The following is an 18360-nucleotide window of genomic DNA, read 5'->3' on the forward strand; positions in this document are numbered from 1 at the left end:
TTATTTCTTCATATAAACCCTATCTGGATACTAGAGATGCATACTTATCAAAATCGAATGCTCCTTTATAATTGGCATCAAAAAAACTTTATTAAAGATGAAACAAAATAGGATGGGTCTCAAAACTATACCATTGTCTTAATGAGCGAATGTTTAGCTTTCATTGATAAGAGATGTGCAATATGTCCAAACTTTTGATAAAAACTTTGTTGCCTTGAAGGAACCATGTTATTCTCTATGTTTGACAAGTCTCGTAAATTATTTTGTTTAAGGAGTAATCGAACTTCTTTAGGCAAAGTAGAGATATAGCCATATGGTAAACAATCTCATTCCTTTCATTGCCTTTTTTTTACTCTACCTTCGCATCAATAAGTGATTCACACTTGAAGAATATGGACAAGGCACAAACTCGATGTTCCTTGGGTTTCATGAAAGCTTTGTTGAAGATATATTTAAGGCATGAATGATATGCAATCTAAATGTATGTTTACGAATATGCAAGAAAAACAAATAAAGAAATTGGTTAACTATCTCAATATAAAATAAAGAATAAACACAGCAAAGCAAATATAATATAACAACAACATAGCTCTAAATTTCATATTAACTCTAAAGGTAAAGGGAACATGGCTCTACCTATAGGTTAAGCTCATAAGGGTAACTATATATAGCTTAGGTCACTTCTAAAAAGTTCTCAAATTATTTCTTATATTATTGTTCATCACAGACTAATAAGGCACCTCAATCCTTACCCATTTTGGGATACAAGCGAAAAATGTTCAATTTGAGTGGGAGTATTTTATTAGCCTATATGGAAACATGAAATCTCATAAAAGCGTAAGTACTTACTCCCTCATAAGGGATAGAACTTGGGTGTATAATTTATGTTATGTATATGCAAGTGAATGACAAGTATGATAAAAAAAAATAAACACATGAAATTTATGAAGGAAAATTTTTAAATTTATTAAGTAGGCTTGGATAATAAGAAATTATTTAGTGGCCTAACTCACAAATATCTCAAGTGAAGTCACCAAACTGTCATATCGTTTCTCTCTTTGCCTTCAAATTATTTTCTCTCTAACTTCTCTCTAAGAACGTCGGGAACTTCAAGCCAATTTCCAAAAAATGGTGAAAAACCTAGAAAACGATGGAAATTTCAGATTTTGACCACCATAAACTTCAAACTCTGACTGAAAAATTCAAGCAACTTTTCAAAACAAAAAAACCAAAAAAAAATTCCTAAAATCTACCAAAAAATCCAAAAAAATCACTTAGTCAAAAATCCAATACCATTGAAACACTCGACCTAGAAACCTAATCAAAATTTCAAGATAAAATATGGTTCAAAAATAAAAATCCCATAATAGTACCGAAAACCCAGAAATCTTTCACACCAAAAAAATGCTATGATCTTTTTATCAAAATTTTCAATTCTCTTTATATGTTTATGTATGGTATTAGGCACGATTTATAGAATTTTTTATCAAAAATCTTAGGAATTTCTTATTTAATAACAAAGATTGAATCTGTCAAATACAGATTAAATCCCCTTTTGATTTTTTTCCTAAAAAATAGTTCAATCATCAATATCATTTCTCGTGATTTAGTTTCTTGTTTTATACAAGCTTGATTTATGTGATTGAATCCCCTGAACCAGATCGTAAATTTTTTATCTTTTTATTTATTTTTAGTTTTTTATTAAAAAATAAATAAAATAAATAAACAAATAATATCAACCGGTTAAGTATAGTCTTGGTTTCTCTTCATTTTTCATTTACTTCCTTTGGTTTTTGAATAAAAAATTATTATAAGCTGTATATCCCATGTTTAGTTACTAGCTATAAATCTACACTAAGAATTTTTAATTTACCCTTAAATTCCCTCCCACACCTTGCTACTTAATAAAAAAGTAGCAATTTTTTTTAAATTTCTATTTTATCCTTAAATTTTTTATCCTACTTAATTAAAAAAGATATTAAATACATAAATTTTCTCAAATCCATAATCTTCAAATGCAAAATCCAATAACATATTAACTAATTCAAGAGATAATAAACTATTCCTTTAACAATTAGTAGAAGTATTTAGTTTTTTTTTTTTTCTTGTTGATCATAGCCTTAATTTCCCAAATTTTTTTCACTTGTTTAACTAGACGTTAATCATATGTTTCTGGGAATAACACAAGCCTGTCTCTCACGCTATCTAAATAAAAAATATGGTGAGTTTTTTTTTTTTTTTAATTTCAAAAAAATGGAAATGTTAATATAATAATCTTTTTACGTCTCATTGGCTCTATCTATTTTTTTTTTTTCATTTTTATTATTTGGAAGGTGAATTTGATATAGACAAAAGAGAGAAGCAGAAGTCAAATCAACTTCCTAAAAACATCCGCCTAAGGCCAGCTGTTTTGGTGAATATTAGACAAACTACTGGGATCCAAGTGATTTTTTTTTTCTCTTTTTCTCTAGAGCAAATTAAAAAAAAAAAAAAAAAAGGTAGTTGAATGTGCATCTAAGAGTTCCGGTGTCTATGTATCTAATTTCTACATTGATTTTGCTTCTTCTAATGCTTTGAATGGACAGGCTTTGTCTAAAATGATGGATGAGAAGTCCAAGGTGAAGTGGGGCAATGAAATCGGATTCATTTGCATACAAAATGATCCTTTATATTACCTTCGTGGAGCTAAAGCTACAACAGATCATAAAAAGCTCTCTCTTCTAGCTTTATGCACATATTTAACAGACAAATACTTAAGTTATTTGGATCTAAGGTAAAAAAAATCAACTAATTTCCCATCCATATTCTCAAGCATAATCCTCTTCTATTGTTATTAAAAGTAATAAAGAAATCTCCTACAGCAATTGGCAGCTGTGGCATATAGAATTTCTTTGGACACTACAATGGCGTTTTCAAATGTGGCTGGACACCTAGAAGAAATTATTTTTTATGGCCATCTCATAGCTTTCATTGCTCCCATTATTTATGGCCATTCCCAGGCATTTACAAGATTAGGTGGCCAATTTTCACCTTGAAATCCAAAGCTTCTAAAAGTGAGCACTCTTCTTCTCAAAATTGAAATGATCAAACCCTTTGTTCCATTGTTTTTTTCTGTTACATGCTTTGACAATTCATTTTCAGAGCGACATTGATAATATGACCATTGTTGTAGCAGTTGACCCTAATGTGATTCCTGACGCTCACCTGCTCTGCAACGATTTTGAAGAATCTTTGAAAATCATCAGGGACGCTGTCGTAGCAAACAACAGTGCCTGCTAACATCTTCTTCATTGAAGATTGAATAATATTTATTACATTCAAGTGTGTTCACAATTGAAACTGTTGAAGAGAGAGAAACTGAGAGAACATGGGCTGCCAATAAAAATTTGTTTTTTCTTTGAGTTCGCAATTGTCTGAGTGAATAAAGCGATGAAGTTCTGCAGCCCCAATTACATGGAAATAAAATGCATCAAAGATTGGTTAATTTCATTTCATGTGTAAGAACTAAGAATATTACTTTTCCTACTCATGGCAGGCCTTCATACGATGATTCGAAGAAATCTCAGCAAGGAGTGCCTGCCCGTGCCCGGAAAAACTTTGTTAAAATATTAATTTTCAAGTATTAAAATATTACAGAAAATAAAAAAAAAATAAAGATATTGAAATTTAAATATTAAATTTATTTGGCATAAAAAATAATTTCGATTCAAATTTATATATATATATATATATATATATATATTTGTGACAATTAATTTTTTTTAATTATATAACCCAAAATTTTTCCCATATTTGTTAGTAGCATTAAAAAAATTCTTTTTCTTTGGAGATATGATACTTTCTTTTGGATTTCTTTCTAAAATAAAAAAAATTATAAATATTACTAATGTTCAAAGAAAAATATCAATCATTTAATATTTTTAATTTAGAAGTAGAGATGTTAATGAGTCAGATCGAATCGAATTTGGATCGAGTTTATATTTAATATTAATAATTTATATATTTATCCAAATTTGATTCGACAAGAGAAGACAAAAAAATTCGAAATCGATAGGTTTCGACTAGATCCGATTTTGGGGGTTGATTTAAAAAAAAAAAATTAAGTATTAGGTCGGATCGGATTGAGTGGCATAAAGAAAATTTCGTGGTCGGGTCAGGTTTTAAACAAATCCGACCCGATATATATAAAAATTATTTTTTAAATTTTATATTTATTTTTATATATATTTATATATATATAAATTGATATTTATATTAAAAATAATATTTTATTAATTTCGAATCGAGTATAATTTTATACAATGTCAGATCGATTAGTTCGAGTATAAAAATAATAAAAAATTTATCAGATCGGGTCGGGTTTGAAGCGAGCAAAAACCCGCATCAACCCTACCCATTGCCATCACTAGATTCGACCCTATTTGAAATTTCAAGTTCTAAAATTTTTTAAATCTAATCCAAATTAAAAAAAAACCCCAAACTCACTTATTTAATTTAATTTATATAATAAAAAAATAAAAAAATATGATTAAATTAAATTTAATAGGATAATATGTAATTCATATGTATAATTTTAAAATAAAAATTATATATGTAAAAATTTAAAATAAAAATCATATAAAAATAAAAATTAAGTTTAATAATATATATAATTTTTATTTTTTTATATATAAATAAATTCATATATAATTCACATATATATATATAAATAAATAATTTATATATATAAATTTAGATCAAATCAATTTGAATTGGATTCGAATTTTAATTTTTTATTCAAGATTCAATCTAATATTTAAATCGATTTAAAAATTATATCTTAATTTATTTAACAAATTTTAATTTTTATCTAAATTATCTCAAAACTTAAATGAATCTTTAACTTTATATAAATGAATAACTTAATTTTTTAACTGATTTATTTAAAAATAATCCCATAAAAAAACGTACTAATATTTTAAAATTCTCATTCCAAAACCCTATGCTAGCTTGCTAAGCAAGTATGCAAAATTTACCTTCATAAAACTTAAAAAGTTGAATAAATTTTTTAAAATAAAAATTAGATAAATGAAATAAACGTTAATTTTGTTTATAATTTTTTGAATTTATTATTATATTTTAAATTTTAAACATATATATATATATAAACAATAAAATATGTAAGTTGTTGTAATTATACGGGCTATTGATAAAATGAAAATAATTGTAATTTTAATTATTAGTGTTTAAATTTTGATAATTTTAAAAATAAAAAAATATTATTATTTAAATTCTTGATTTTTTTTTAATTTAAATTATTTTAATTATATTTTTGATAAAAAATAATTAAAAAAAAGGGACGTTCTTCTGGCAAATACGAAACGAAAATTGGAAAAACAGGTTCTGGAACTCTCGGTTGAAATCTTGGAACTCCTTTGCTGTCCTGTCCCGTCCGGATAAATAAACCCTAACGAAACTCCAGCAGCAGCAGACCAAAAACATAACACTCCCAAGCACCTCACCTGACCCAAACTCGGATTTATAATCATGGCAATAATCTCCGAGTTCCAGGAACAGGAGGCAAAGCCCTCCACTTCTTCACCGCCGCCTCTTAACCCGGTGTTGTTTAACGCGAGCTTGGATCCGTCGAACCCTGTTGCGTTTTTGGAGAAAGTTTTCGATTTTCTGGCGAAAGAGAGTGATTTTCTCGGGAAAGAGAACGTCGATAAGGAGATCGCGGCGATTGTGAGAGTTGCGAAGGAGAAGAGCAAGAAGAAGGAAGAAGAGGTGGCTCCAAAGATGGAGGTAAAGGAGAAGGAAGGGAAGGAGATCAAGAAAGAAGTGAAGAAGGAGCAAATGGCGGTCGATAGAAAGGAGGATAAGAAGGACGAAGAGACTAGCTCTGGCTTGAGAGGTTCGTTTTTCTTCATTTCTTTTAATTTTCTTCTTATTATTATTGTTCTTTTGCATGCAAGGCTAATTGATGAGAAATTTGGGGAAAGAAGGGAAATTGAGGCTTTCTTTTAGAAGTAAAATCATCTGAGGTCTTCATTGCTGAATGTTTGCTGAATATTTGCTGAATATTTGCTGATGGCATATGTTAAAGAAGATATAAATATCGGGGGAGGTTTAAAATATGGATTTAAAGCAGAAAGGTTGTGTTTTTTTGGGCTCTTTAGGGTTTTAATATGTGTTTATAGCTTGGCTTGCTTGTGTTTGTGAGGAATGAAGTGAAGAAAAGCAACATTCTTTTTCTGTCCTCAACCAGGGGCTCTTGTATTTTGTATTTGGAAAGGAAAACCCTATATTAACAAGCTCGAGCAAGCTTCAAGAATTGGGTTAAATACTTTCTGATTATGGGTTTGACTCAGTTCATTACACCCCTAATGATGTAATGTTGGTCGTCCTGTGTCACTACTTGTGTCATGGTGGTATGCTTCATTTGTTAAATAATGTTAATAGTATTCCGTGGTGTGAAGGGTTTTTAACTGCTTCTCTAGGGAACATATGGAAATTTGTGGAGTGGAATTCTATTGTGCCTATATACTTTGGATTTTGGTGTAAGCATTGGTGTAAGTTGGGTTTGATTTCCTTGCCCCTGAGCTCGGCATTCACCTCAAACTTTTTGACAACTTTTCGAAATCTGGTAGTAAAAGATTGTAATTGAAAACAATGTTTTGAAATTAACAGGGTGAGGAGCAGATTTTATTCCTAGTTCAATCACTCACTGGACTAATGTTGAACTTTCTATAAATTTATCTAGTCTTGGATGTTTTAGATGGTTCTAGAGCTACAATGGTTGTCCAAATTATTTCTTATATGTTGAATTGCATGGTTTTCCCTCTCTCCTTCGTCTTTTGGTAAACATGTTAGCCTATTTACATTTGCTTTCTGACAGTTGGGGCTATTGGTAGGTGTATATGGTATGATTTTATCGGAAATGGTTGTGTATGTTAATTTCATTAGTTGGCTATGACCAGATATACACTGTGTTTGAATGCTGGTAAAAAAGGGACTTCTATACATTTTGTTGTGTGGGTGTCTTTTTTGTCATTTATTGTTTAGTGGGGTGGAGGGTTTGTAGTTGCATGCCAGTTGGGGTTAACATACGATTAAGTGTTTGCATGGGAGATTTTGAATTTGATACTGTTAGATGCATGTGAAAGTAAAACTCAAAGACTAGCTTATTACTGTCATTAATTTTCATTTTTCTAAATTATTGGACAGTTCCAAATAAAGGCAATGGTCTTGATCTGGAGAAATACTCTTGGACACAGACCCTGCAAGAGGTCACTGTTAATGTTCCAGTTCCCAGTGGAACAAGATCAAGGTCTGTTGTGTGTGAGATAAAGAAGAACCATCTAAAAGCTGGACTCAAGGGGCAGCCTCCTGTTATTGATGTAAGTTAGTGCATATGCTTTTATATACTTCCTAGTTGATTTACAACTTTTCATCGAAGTAACATATTTCTTTTTATTTTCAGGGGGAGCTTTTCCAAACTGTCAAACCTGATGATTGTTACTGGAGCATCGGTATGTTATCTCACAGAAAATGAGAGACAACTACTGCAATTATTAGGTTATTGCAAGTATATCGACAATATTGGGTGTGCAATGTTTTAAAATTTTAATTTAGAGCTGCGAATTAATAAAAGATTTAAGCCTTACAATAAATTAAAAGTGTTAGGATTAATACACCTTCTTTATGCACAGAATTTGCATAACTGTCATAAAGATGAACTTTTATTAGTCATATCTGAAATCCATTTTGTAGTTTTTATGGAATTGGTTCTTATCTTCTCTCCTAGATTTATTTTCTGTCATTCTATGTAAATTACTTGAACCTTACGCATCAAAGCTTTTGAATCTGTTTTCTTTTTTTGAGAGAAGAAGTTTATGTTTTTTTGTTAAATTTCATATTGCATTTCTGTCTTGTTATATGTAAATTTCACCTCGTATCTTTTGTTTCTTGATCTTTAATGTAGGATCTTTGTATTGTTGATCATTTTTTTTTTTTTGGTTTGGGACCCTTTGGTGTCCGGTAGCCACTTTGGGTCCCGATTAATCTGGAGTTGAGCCAGGCCGGACCCTATAAGGGGGACAAGCTCTTTCAAGCCTGTTTTCTCTATTCACAAAACTTGAAATCAAGATCTTGCTTAAGGGGAATCGAGCTCCATGCTACTCGGACCAACAGACGTTGGTACTTGATTTAGTGAATTTATAATATAGAAGACAATTTAATTAAGATTGTTTATGTCATGCTGGTGCTATTGTGTTTTCGAAATACCATTTAAGTCTACTTTTGTGGAAATGAACTAACACTTTATTTGATTTTACAAACATTCACTTTTATCGGTAATATAAAAATCTTCCCACCCGTCTTGTAGAGGATAATCGTTCAGTCTCAATCCTTTTGACAAAGCACAACCAAATGGAATGGTGGAAATCATTGGTAAAAGGAGATCCTGAAATTGACACTCAGAAAGTTGAACCAGAGAACAGCAAACTATCTGACTTAGATCCGGAAACACGTCAAACTGTGGAGAAGATGATGGTAATTAGTTCTGCCTTTCTCATTATGTTTTGCTTCTGGCTAGTTTCTATCTGCCACGAGCTCTCATCTCAGATCATGTCAAATTGCCTAGGTTTTTTCTTATTGCCTAGTTTTTTGTTTTTCTTTTAAATCTAAATTTGTACTTACTGTTCTGTAAGAGATATTTCTGTTCTCTTTTGCGTTAGCCTTTTATATTTACATTATAGCCTTCTCTTTTTTGTAAACTTTGGATTCACCATAATTGGTACTTGTCAACTTCTGCTTCTCTGCAGTTTGACCAGAGACAGAAAGCCATGGGCCTTCCAACCAGTGATGAGCTTCAGAAGCAGGAAATTCTAAAGAAATTCATGTCCGAGGTAACTATTCATTTCAGAAACTTCACACGCAATTCACACACACACGCACACATTTATATGTTGCTGTCCTCTCCTCCTCTCTTTTTAATTATTCCCTATATGGTGCTTTAGATGATGAAATTTGTTCAATCTTTTTGTTGGTTTGTTGCAGCATCCTGAGATGGATTTTTCAAGGGCAAAGCTCATGTAAATGGGAGTGTACCACTCCACGTGTCTCCAGTCATATATGTAGAAGCTTTCCTGCGTTTTTCTTATGAACTTTTTGAGTTGATATTTTATTTTGGGGGGCAGAAATAGAAATGAGTAATGGTTTGAACTTTGTTCATAGGGGATATTTGCATATTATTGATACATCAGCTCTTATTAGACTTGAATATGGAGTAATCTAAGCGTTTAGCAGCTTTCTTAAACTCATCAATGCTGCTTTTCTCTCTAGATAATGTTGCCTTGAGTATGGTAATCAGTAGGGAGCAGTATTCTTCACGAAACCCTTGGTTGGTGCAAATTTACTGTCCTCTTAGTTGGAGGACCAGTTGTAAAATTGGCCGAGGGTGTCACCAAGTTATATGGAGATATACATAAATACCCATGTATGGATACACGTATCTATATGTTTGTAAAATTCGTTTGCTTGATTGGGGAATCAGGGCATTAGCTGTGATTGGTGGTGCTAAAGGTGATGGTGGCCTGTTGTCACTTCATTCAGCGAAAATTTCGGGGGTGACTTATGTCATTCCATTATGTTTGAGTTTCACTTTATTTTGTTCCAAAGTGGATTGTTGTCTGATGCTTCATGCTCTCCTTGTCGATAACCCCGGATTCTGCGGCCCAATTTATTCCAATACAAAACCATTATTGCTTCCAAAGCTAAAATGTTCAGACACGCTATTGACTGAGGAATGAAAAATATATGTACTTGACAATTATTTCAGGAATCCTCTGGATATCATTGGTCTGTAATCAATGAGAAAGCAAGTATTAGTGAATTACTGCCTTCAGCCGCTGGACCACTGGTAAAATCCTAAGACGAATGGAACTTTGCCCTGTAGGTTGGAATTTTCATGCGGAGGCAATCTTCTGCTAGGTTTCAAAGTCTTTCTCCGTGACATGGTGTCCGTGTTAGAAAAAATAAATAAGAGAAGAAAAATAATAAAAAAAATTTTGACTTTAAGGTGTAAATAATATTTTTTTAAAAGTAATTATGTTTTTAAGATACAACAAAATTTTAAATTTTTTAATCAAAAGTAATAAAAATAGTTGTACTGAAAGAGTTATTTATAATGAATAAACATATATAAATTTTTATTCAGATGATTATGACTTTATGTATAATCATAATTTTTATGAATAATAATCTATTTATATTAAAATAATTATGACCATTTGTCATATGATAATTATTTCTATTCAAATATAATTAATTAAAATATGAATAAAATTAATACAAAAATTAATTTTATTCATCAATAATTAAATCTTTATATCCAATATGAGATACATTGCATTCTAAATTATAAATAATCTTCTACTAGTTTGAAATGTTGATGCTTAATTTTTACCTTTTACACAAATAAATATTATAAATACAAGAATGTATCTCTCGATTTAAACCTTCAATTAATGTATATATCTTAGAATTCTAATGAAATTGATAGTGTCCATAGCTTAAACCTCAACTCATAGTATTAGAATTGAAGATATAACGCACATAATACTTATTTATTCTTCTGTCAGAAGTTTATAACCATTTTTAGCATTATTATTACCATGTGCTTATTCTATTTATAAACATTTATAAGAGAGACCTCAATTATTCTTGTTGAAGCAACACCACTTTTATGTTTATATAGTAGAGTTTTTATTATGTTTCTATTGCTTTAAGCATTTAAAACTCCATTAAAAGTATAAAAACTCATCATCCTCATGCAATAGATCACACTAGTATTTAAAATTTGAATGGATTTTACTAGTATTTAATAAACACGTAATAATAACTTATTTTTACCCATTAAACTTTGTAATTAGAGGCTACTAATTCAAAGTTGGGTTCCCATTATTAGTGTCTAATAGTAAATTTTTAAATCCATTATACTTATAGTACCACTAACCAAATATTTTGGAATTCAATTTTCTTTTATGATAATTATCTCTACTTAAGATTAAATCTTTAATATAATCATTTCAGGCTAATATGTTCAAGCTTTTCATTTTGCATATATTTATATGCTCCAGACATTGTTACCTCATTCTTATCATTTTAAGAAATAGTTTTGGTTGTGGCCACAACTTTATATTTATTAATTTCAATCATTCTATTTTCAAACTTTTATACATTTTTAATACAATTATACTTTTAATACAATTGAATAAACTCAATGAATAAATCAAATGATTTTAGTCCATTTAAGATTTTTAAGGACTTTTTTATGACTTTACTTTAAACTTATTAGCTTGTATAATTTGCTCACAAAATTATACTAAAATTTTACAATACTATGATGATAATTTTTATTTCTTTTGATTTTTACAGCCCGACCATGTCCAAGAATGCATTCGTTTATTAAAGAATATCCCATTTAATTATCAAGATATCATATATACTTAATCAAGTTGCCATTTCATTTATCTTTTCACTATTTAGTGGTTTTTTTTTTTTTTTAAATAGGAGGCCTCCAAATCCACCGTTAGTGAAAGATAATTAGCTGATATCTTAATATTTCAATAAAAGTTTCAAAACTTTTATATTTTAACTCAATATAAAAGTTTACATCAATAAGTAGATTTCAAATATAATCATGCTTCTATAGTCTCCTTTTAAGACTTGTATGTCAATTCATAAATATTTATATAAATCTATTTCATCATGGATACTATTAATAATTTTTTATTATTACGAACAAAACTATTTTCATCACCTAAATGAATAAAATAGTTTTCATTTTACTATTATAAAAGTTTTCAAATTTATAAAATCTTTGAATCACCCATTACTTCTAAAGTAAATATACTTTGAAATTTTTACTATATAAAACTATAGATGATAAATCATTTATACAATCCATAAATTAGATCATATACATAACAAAAAATACCACAACGTGATCAAAATTGTGGCATCAATTTTGGCTTATGACAATTCTAAGTCAACCATAATAATCCACCTTATACCTATAAATCATGTAAATTTAACTATTAAAGTTATCTCATTTTATAATAATGACTTTTAGTGAAAACCAATTATCTCAAATGTTATCATGAGTTTTTAATACATACAATAATTACTCAATGACTAATTTCAAGTTCATGATTATTGAAACCTCTAAACTTGATTTTAAAATTTTATAAGGACTTTATTTCTCCACCATTGTGTAACCTATATATCTCTATTATTTACCACTTTTAATTGATCAAAGCATATTTGAATATATAATAAATTCAAACTTTACTTATAGGATCAATATGCCTATATACAATAAGAGTCTATAATATATTTAACTCTAATTTCAAATACTTTCACAATCATTTTGTGATCAATATGTTCATATCTAGATCACCATATCAATGTAAGTTATGAAACATAAATCCAAAGAATCATTTTCACAAAATAATATAAAAAATAATTATAATATGAGTTCTACTCATATTTCATGCAAAAATTCGTGATGAATTTGCATTCGTTAAATCATTGATTGACTAACTCTAAGGCTTACAGCTTTTCACAAATCAATATTATTATCTAAACCCATATGATAATATGGTATATAACTAGCCACATCCTTGTCATTGTTATGAAACTATTGAAAACTTCAAAAACTTGTTCACTTTTCATTTTAACAACTTATAAAAGGCTATTTTTTCAAGTACAAAAAGTAAAAATACCTTCATTGTCTTTAACCAATAATGTATTAATTGGATAATAGTATTCTATTTCCATAGTCCATATCTTTTTTATATGTATAAGAAAGAAAATTTCATCTTATTCAGTTCATTTTCATAATATATGGCAAATTATACCAATGTTCTTCATGCCATCACAAAATGGAATTAAACACATGTATGTATTGGTGCCTTTAGAACATTTAATTTGCATTTTCTTTTCTAATTTATAAACATGCCTAATTAGATATTGATGAGCATCTTTCAAAATGCTAGTAACTGACAAATGCTTCAATATTTTTTAATGGCATGCCTTTTCATTTAATCAATATCCTATATGCGAAAAGCAACAATGCTTTTTTGTAACCATTGATTAACTCTTTGATATCTTTTAATGGTTTTCACTTTGTGATTGTTCACAATAAAATTTTATTTTGTAAAATCAATTCTAGTGTAATATACCCAGTAGGTAAAATACATATCACACTGTCCATATTTATGATAATAATCATTATTTAGTTTATTATCCACCAATTAATTCATGAAACACTATATCTTAATAATAATTATTCATATATTTCAATTTAATTTTAATTGATTTTCATGAAAATTAAATACTAGTCAAAATTTAAACCAACAATAAATTTTAAAATATATATATCAATATTTGATTTATAAACGACCAATAAAGATATAATTATACAAATAGCTTGACTCTCAACTTATTTTTTAAATTTTGGTGCCATGATTTAATAATAAAATTAATCTTATAAGTAAATCTTCTTTTCTGCATATATTTTCTATTTATATCTAATTTCTCATAGTAAATTACTTTACCCATTTCTGATTATTTGCATAGAAACTACGAGACAATTTGCCTATTCTATATATAATCAAGACATGACAATTAAACAATCGATCATTTTATTAAAATTTAATTTAATTCGTTACTTGAACAAGTGATAATTCTTTTACTTGAAAATTAATTCATATCTTTTTCTTTTATGTTTTCAAGCTATTTCCCATCCTAATTTTTATAGGCATCAATTTTTCAAATAAATATAATACAATTAATTAAACACAATTGTGAAGTCAATTTCAATATATGCATAAATTTATGCAATGTAATCAATATTTTACATATTTTGTTTTGACTTTACACATTAATGAAATAAAATTATTAATGTATTTATATTATTCAGTTAATCTTTTTACCACTAATTATGTAAAAAATAAAATACATACTTCTAATCAAGATCTTTATAAAAATTAATATTTTTGTCCATAGAAATATTAATCCTTTGATACCTTGAACTTTCTCTAATATTGATCTCTAAATCATGTCAATTTCTTTTTCTTGTATTTTTCTTATGCGAAATATAAATTTATCATAATTACCTTTAAATTGTTAAAAAAAAAAAGAGGAGAAATGATAGAAAAGAATTTTGATTTTGAAGTGTGAAAAACACATTTTTAAAAGATAATTATGTTTTTAAGATACAATAAAACCTCGAATTCTTCAATTAAAAGTAATAAAAATAGTTATATTAAAAAATTTATTTATAATAAATGAACAGATATAAATTTTTATTCAGATAATTATAATTTTTTATATAATTATGATTTTTATGAATAATAATTTATTTATATTTAAATAATTATGATCATTTATCATATAATAATTATTTTTATTTGAAATATAAATAAAATTAATATAAAAATTAATTTTATTTATTAATAATTAAAATTTTTTATTTAATATAAAATGCATCGTATTTTAAGCAATCAACAATCAGATTACGTACAAAAGACTCCACCAACCAGCAGGTTCGAGAATTATTCCATGGTTTTGAAAACAGCCCAGAAATTACGATCAAACAACATTGAGATCATTTTAATCGAACTCCTTCACTAAGACTTGTCCCCCTCGGTGCGATTTCATCGAACCCAATAATGGGAAAAGACGAAATAGACAAAAACTGGAAGACGACAAACCTGGCCCTTTCACTTCACCACAGTCGAAGATGCAACCATACGACGACAGGTGCCCATAAAAGCCACGTCGGTCACTCTGACCATCCCTTTTCAATAAAAAGTTTGTTGGTCGGGCTCACTTGAGGGCCTGAGGCACCACCGCTAAATTGTCCGATTCCGGGGCAGGTCTTTTCAACCGAGCCAACTTGCCCAAGCTGATGATTTCAATATTTCCGCAGCAAACACCTGTACTTTTGTGGACCAATTGTCCGTCGTGCATTTATATTCTTCGTAGAAACAATTATTGTCAACACAATTTGCAAGTTAAGAAAGAAAAAGCAAAGAAGGAAGGAAAGAAAAAGGAATATGAAAAATAATTCTTCTGCTGCTTCCAGTTTAGCTGCTTTACAAATTAGAGGAATGTCTCATTTTCCATGGATTTTTTTTTTCTTCATATATCGAACTTGCATGAGCACCGGCCTTACTTACAAAGGAAATTGAACTGGAATATATTAAGATGTACTGTTAATAAATAGATGTTATATACCATAACTACGTAATAAATTATCACATTAATTTATTTTAATATAATTAAAATTTTTTTAGTAGATAGAAAGTCATAGTGGAGAAGAGAGTATAAACTAATGATATATGGCATTAGACCTATACTCACAATGCATCAAATAAAAATATTATATTTAATTATATCACAATGTCAATAATATTATGAGACAAACTTTTGTGAGTTCCAAAATGATCAAAGCTTGGTTATAAGTCTTTTCAATTATTAAAATTTTTGACATAATCGTTTTGTCATTATCACAAGCGACGCTGATGCTCATGACTTTGATATTAGAAACTAAGTTACAAAAATAAATAATTATATTACTAATAGCCATGGCAGTAGGTTGTACATTACAGATGAGATATCAACGTAGAAGGACGCTGCAAATTTGATCTTAATAATGCTCATGAAATACAAGACAAAAGGATTATAAGTTTGAACTCTTTGTTTATTTTTCAATGGTTTAGTATCATTTTCACGCCACTTTCTTCAAAAAGAAAAACTAGATATCTGAATAGCATACTCATAGATTTTCAAGGTTCATTTTTTTTTTTTTTTTATGGCTGGATTTTTTAGACTTCAATATGTGGAATTAAACAAATGGGGATGCTTATAAATGTTTTTTTTTATTATTATTATTAAACCATTGGGGTCTTAGAATTTAATGTCTCTTTCAAAATATTCTAGTATAATTGGAAAAGACATTAATATTTATAAGAGTTTATAATTGATAGTTAAAAGATATTTGGCTCATAAGATTTAAATTTAATTTTTGTTGTCAATAATTTTTTAATAAATGATTTATAAATTTAATATAAATCATGTCGAGATGACCTACTTACTATTTAGTATTATTTATTCGTTATTTTTTCTTGTTCTTATTTGCCTCATCTGTACGTAGAATTGGGAACCATTCCCATTTTATTTGCTTAAAGTATATAATGTAAAATAATCATGGAAGAAGACCTTGAACTTTTTAAAGAGATGAACAGATAAAAAATTAATTATTTAATACTATTCAAAATTAATTATTTTTTTATTATTTTGATTGCACATTACAAGAAAAAAAATAATATATCCGCACAAGATTTTAGTTACCATTATATTATTATTATTATTATTTTTTTTTTCTGCTGTTTGGCTTATCAGAGCATGTCACATGTGTTTTCTTTCAACTTCAGACAGATTGAAATGATTGACATTTTGTCGTTTTTCAGAATTGTTTTAATGATTCATTAATTAAATTAAAAAAATAATATAAGAAAATTTAATTATTTAAGACTATTCAAAATCAACTATTTTTTTATTATTTTTATTGCACATTAAAAAAATAATATGTCCGCAGCCAAAGATCAAGAGTACATTTTAGTTACTACGACTAAATACCATTTTTAAGTACCCAAAGTAGTTATGATATTTTCAATTTTTTTTTTTTTGTGGCAACGGCATGCCATGCCAAGTTGGAGGTGTGATGTGACGTGGCAAGCAACTTGCAATGCACTTTTAATTTTTTAATAAATATGTGACAGTAGATTGAACTAAATCAGATACGTGTCAATGTCCAAATAAAAGCAGCCCATGTTAAGAACCTCCGATTATTAATATTTTTATTTAAAATCACTAAAATTTAAAATTTTATTATTAAAATTAAGAAATTTTTTTAATAAAATATTATAATTCGTATCGATACAAAAATATAAAATATAAAATATTTATTTTATTAAATTTATATATAATAATTATTATATTTTAAATTATATTATTTTTATATTTTATTTTAATATTATATTTATATTTTATCATTATATCATATTTTAAATTATTAAATTTAAATTTAGATGTATAATGTTGTGTACATATTCCAACACAAGAAGAATCCTATGCTGCCTCGCATTCGTTGAAATTGAATATAAAAAGAGACAAATTAAAACCAGAATTTTTCAAACACATTGGTAGTGAAACTTTCTTAAAGCAGTGACGAATCATGAAGTGCAAGACATTGGTTCATGATTTTACTTCAGATTCAGTGAATGATTTTCACTCACCCAAATATGTCTGCTGCATGAAAAATTAGCAGTATTAGAGAATAAAGACTTTTTTGTTTTCTAATCTTTCTGTATTTGGAATCACACTTTGTTTTAAGTGTTTTGCAAGATTTAGAGTTCTTGATTATGACTGGGCATACGTAAACTGAACATCATCAGAATATTTGCATTCTTCTATTCCTTTCCTAAATTATTTTTATGAGAAGAAAAAACCATCCAAATTTCAAAGCTATATTCCGAGTTACAAAGTCTTTAACTTTGATTATTCCAGCCCCGGGCATCATTGAAACAAGATCATCCTATAAGTTACCACTTACAGCTTTCAAGTGTATGGACTTTGACATAACTAAGGAACTCAACTTTAGGCTTTAAGTCAATGTCAACTGGTTAATTAGACGGCATTTCTCTTTTTTTTTTCCTTACCATCAACATCACTTCGGGTTTACATTCGAAAGAATCCAAAAAGTGGCTTCATGGTTGGGCCATACAAGAGTGGTGCAGCCGTGCAAGGGGTCCCATTAGCCATATACAATTCTGATTTCTCGTTACCACTTCCTCTAAAGGACAAAAAAAAATGAAGCACTATCAGACAAGCCTCTCCAGCTGTTTTTCTAAAGGCCTCCTCTCCCAGTCAAACCTACCGAGCTCTCACCACATTTCACATTCACATTTTCTACTTCTACTTCCAGCTCTCCAAATGCCAATCGCTCATAATGTAATTCGATGGAAATCTTGGTTTGGTGGCATCTTGAAATTAAAACTAGAGATAAAACAAACCCACACACACACACACACACACACACACACATATATATATATAGCAACACAAAAAAAATAAAGTTGAAGTCTGATTTTGGTTAGTGTTAAAATGAGGTAAACGTTTTATCAACAGGGGAAACGTTAGTTATTGCCTCTTCTCATTTGTCAACTATAAAGACAAAATCCAAATTAGTAGGAAAGCAAATTCAAACTTAAAAAAGTAATTAGTTGCTACAGCTACCAATAAAATGAC

The 18360-nt window shown here is 28.5% G+C and overlaps 2 protein-coding genes across 2 annotated transcripts; both read left to right on the top strand.

The window, feature by feature from the left end:
- Positions 1 to 895: 895 nt before the first annotated feature.
- LOC149513990 (wax ester synthase/diacylglycerol acyltransferase 5-like) lies at positions 896 to 3583 on the top strand. The gene is made up of 7 exons (XM_089745733.1): positions 896 to 912; positions 1611 to 1663; positions 2156 to 2221; positions 2334 to 2443; positions 2586 to 2773; positions 2849 to 2995; positions 3117 to 3583. The coding sequence occupies exons 1-7, from the start codon at positions 896 to 898 to the stop codon at positions 3277 to 3279; spliced, it is 744 nt and encodes a 247-aa protein (XP_089601859.1). The 3' UTR covers positions 3280 to 3583.
- A 1774-nt stretch (positions 3584 to 5357) lies between these two features.
- LOC111280442 (protein BOBBER 1-like) lies at positions 5358 to 9306 on the top strand. The gene is made up of 6 exons (XM_022867846.2): positions 5358 to 5893; positions 7207 to 7379; positions 7463 to 7511; positions 8366 to 8532; positions 8805 to 8888; positions 9040 to 9306. The coding sequence occupies exons 1-6, from the start codon at positions 5527 to 5529 to the stop codon at positions 9076 to 9078; spliced, it is 879 nt and encodes a 292-aa protein (XP_022723581.2). The 5' UTR covers positions 5358 to 5526; the 3' UTR covers positions 9079 to 9306.
- The last annotated feature ends 9054 nt before the right edge of the window (positions 9307 to 18360 follow it).

Source organism: Durio zibethinus, chromosome 17, assembly GCF_047325235.1.
Source record: "Durio zibethinus cultivar Kanyao isolate XHJ-2024 chromosome 17, ASM4732523v1, whole genome shotgun sequence".
NCBI classification, from domain to species: Eukaryota; Viridiplantae; Streptophyta; class Magnoliopsida; order Malvales; family Malvaceae; genus Durio; species Durio zibethinus.

What these genes read in the sequence shown, in the direction of transcription:
- LOC111280442 (XM_022867846.2), top strand. Translation starts at nt 5,527, where the DNA reads ATGGCAATAATCTCCGAGTTCCAGGAACAGGAGGCAAAGCCCTCCACT. An exon ending in AAACTGTGGAGAAGATGATG is followed by an intron (nt 8,533 to 8,804) that starts GTAATTAGTTCT and finishes GCTTCTCTGCAG; the next exon opens with TTTGACCAGAGACAGAAAGC. An exon ending in TAAAGAAATTCATGTCCGAG is followed by an intron (nt 8,889 to 9,039) that starts GTAACTATTCAT and finishes GGTTTGTTGCAG; the next exon opens with CATCCTGAGATGGATTTTTC.
- LOC149513990 (XM_089745733.1), top strand. An exon ending in TTAAGTTATTTGGATCTAAG is followed by an intron (nt 2,774 to 2,848) that starts GTAAAAAAAATC and finishes AAAGTAATAAAG; the next exon opens with AAATCTCCTACAGCAATTGG. An exon ending in CCCATTATTTATGGCCATTC is followed by an intron (nt 2,996 to 3,116) that starts CCAGGCATTTAC and finishes TTTTTTTCTGTT; the next exon opens with ACATGCTTTGACAATTCATT.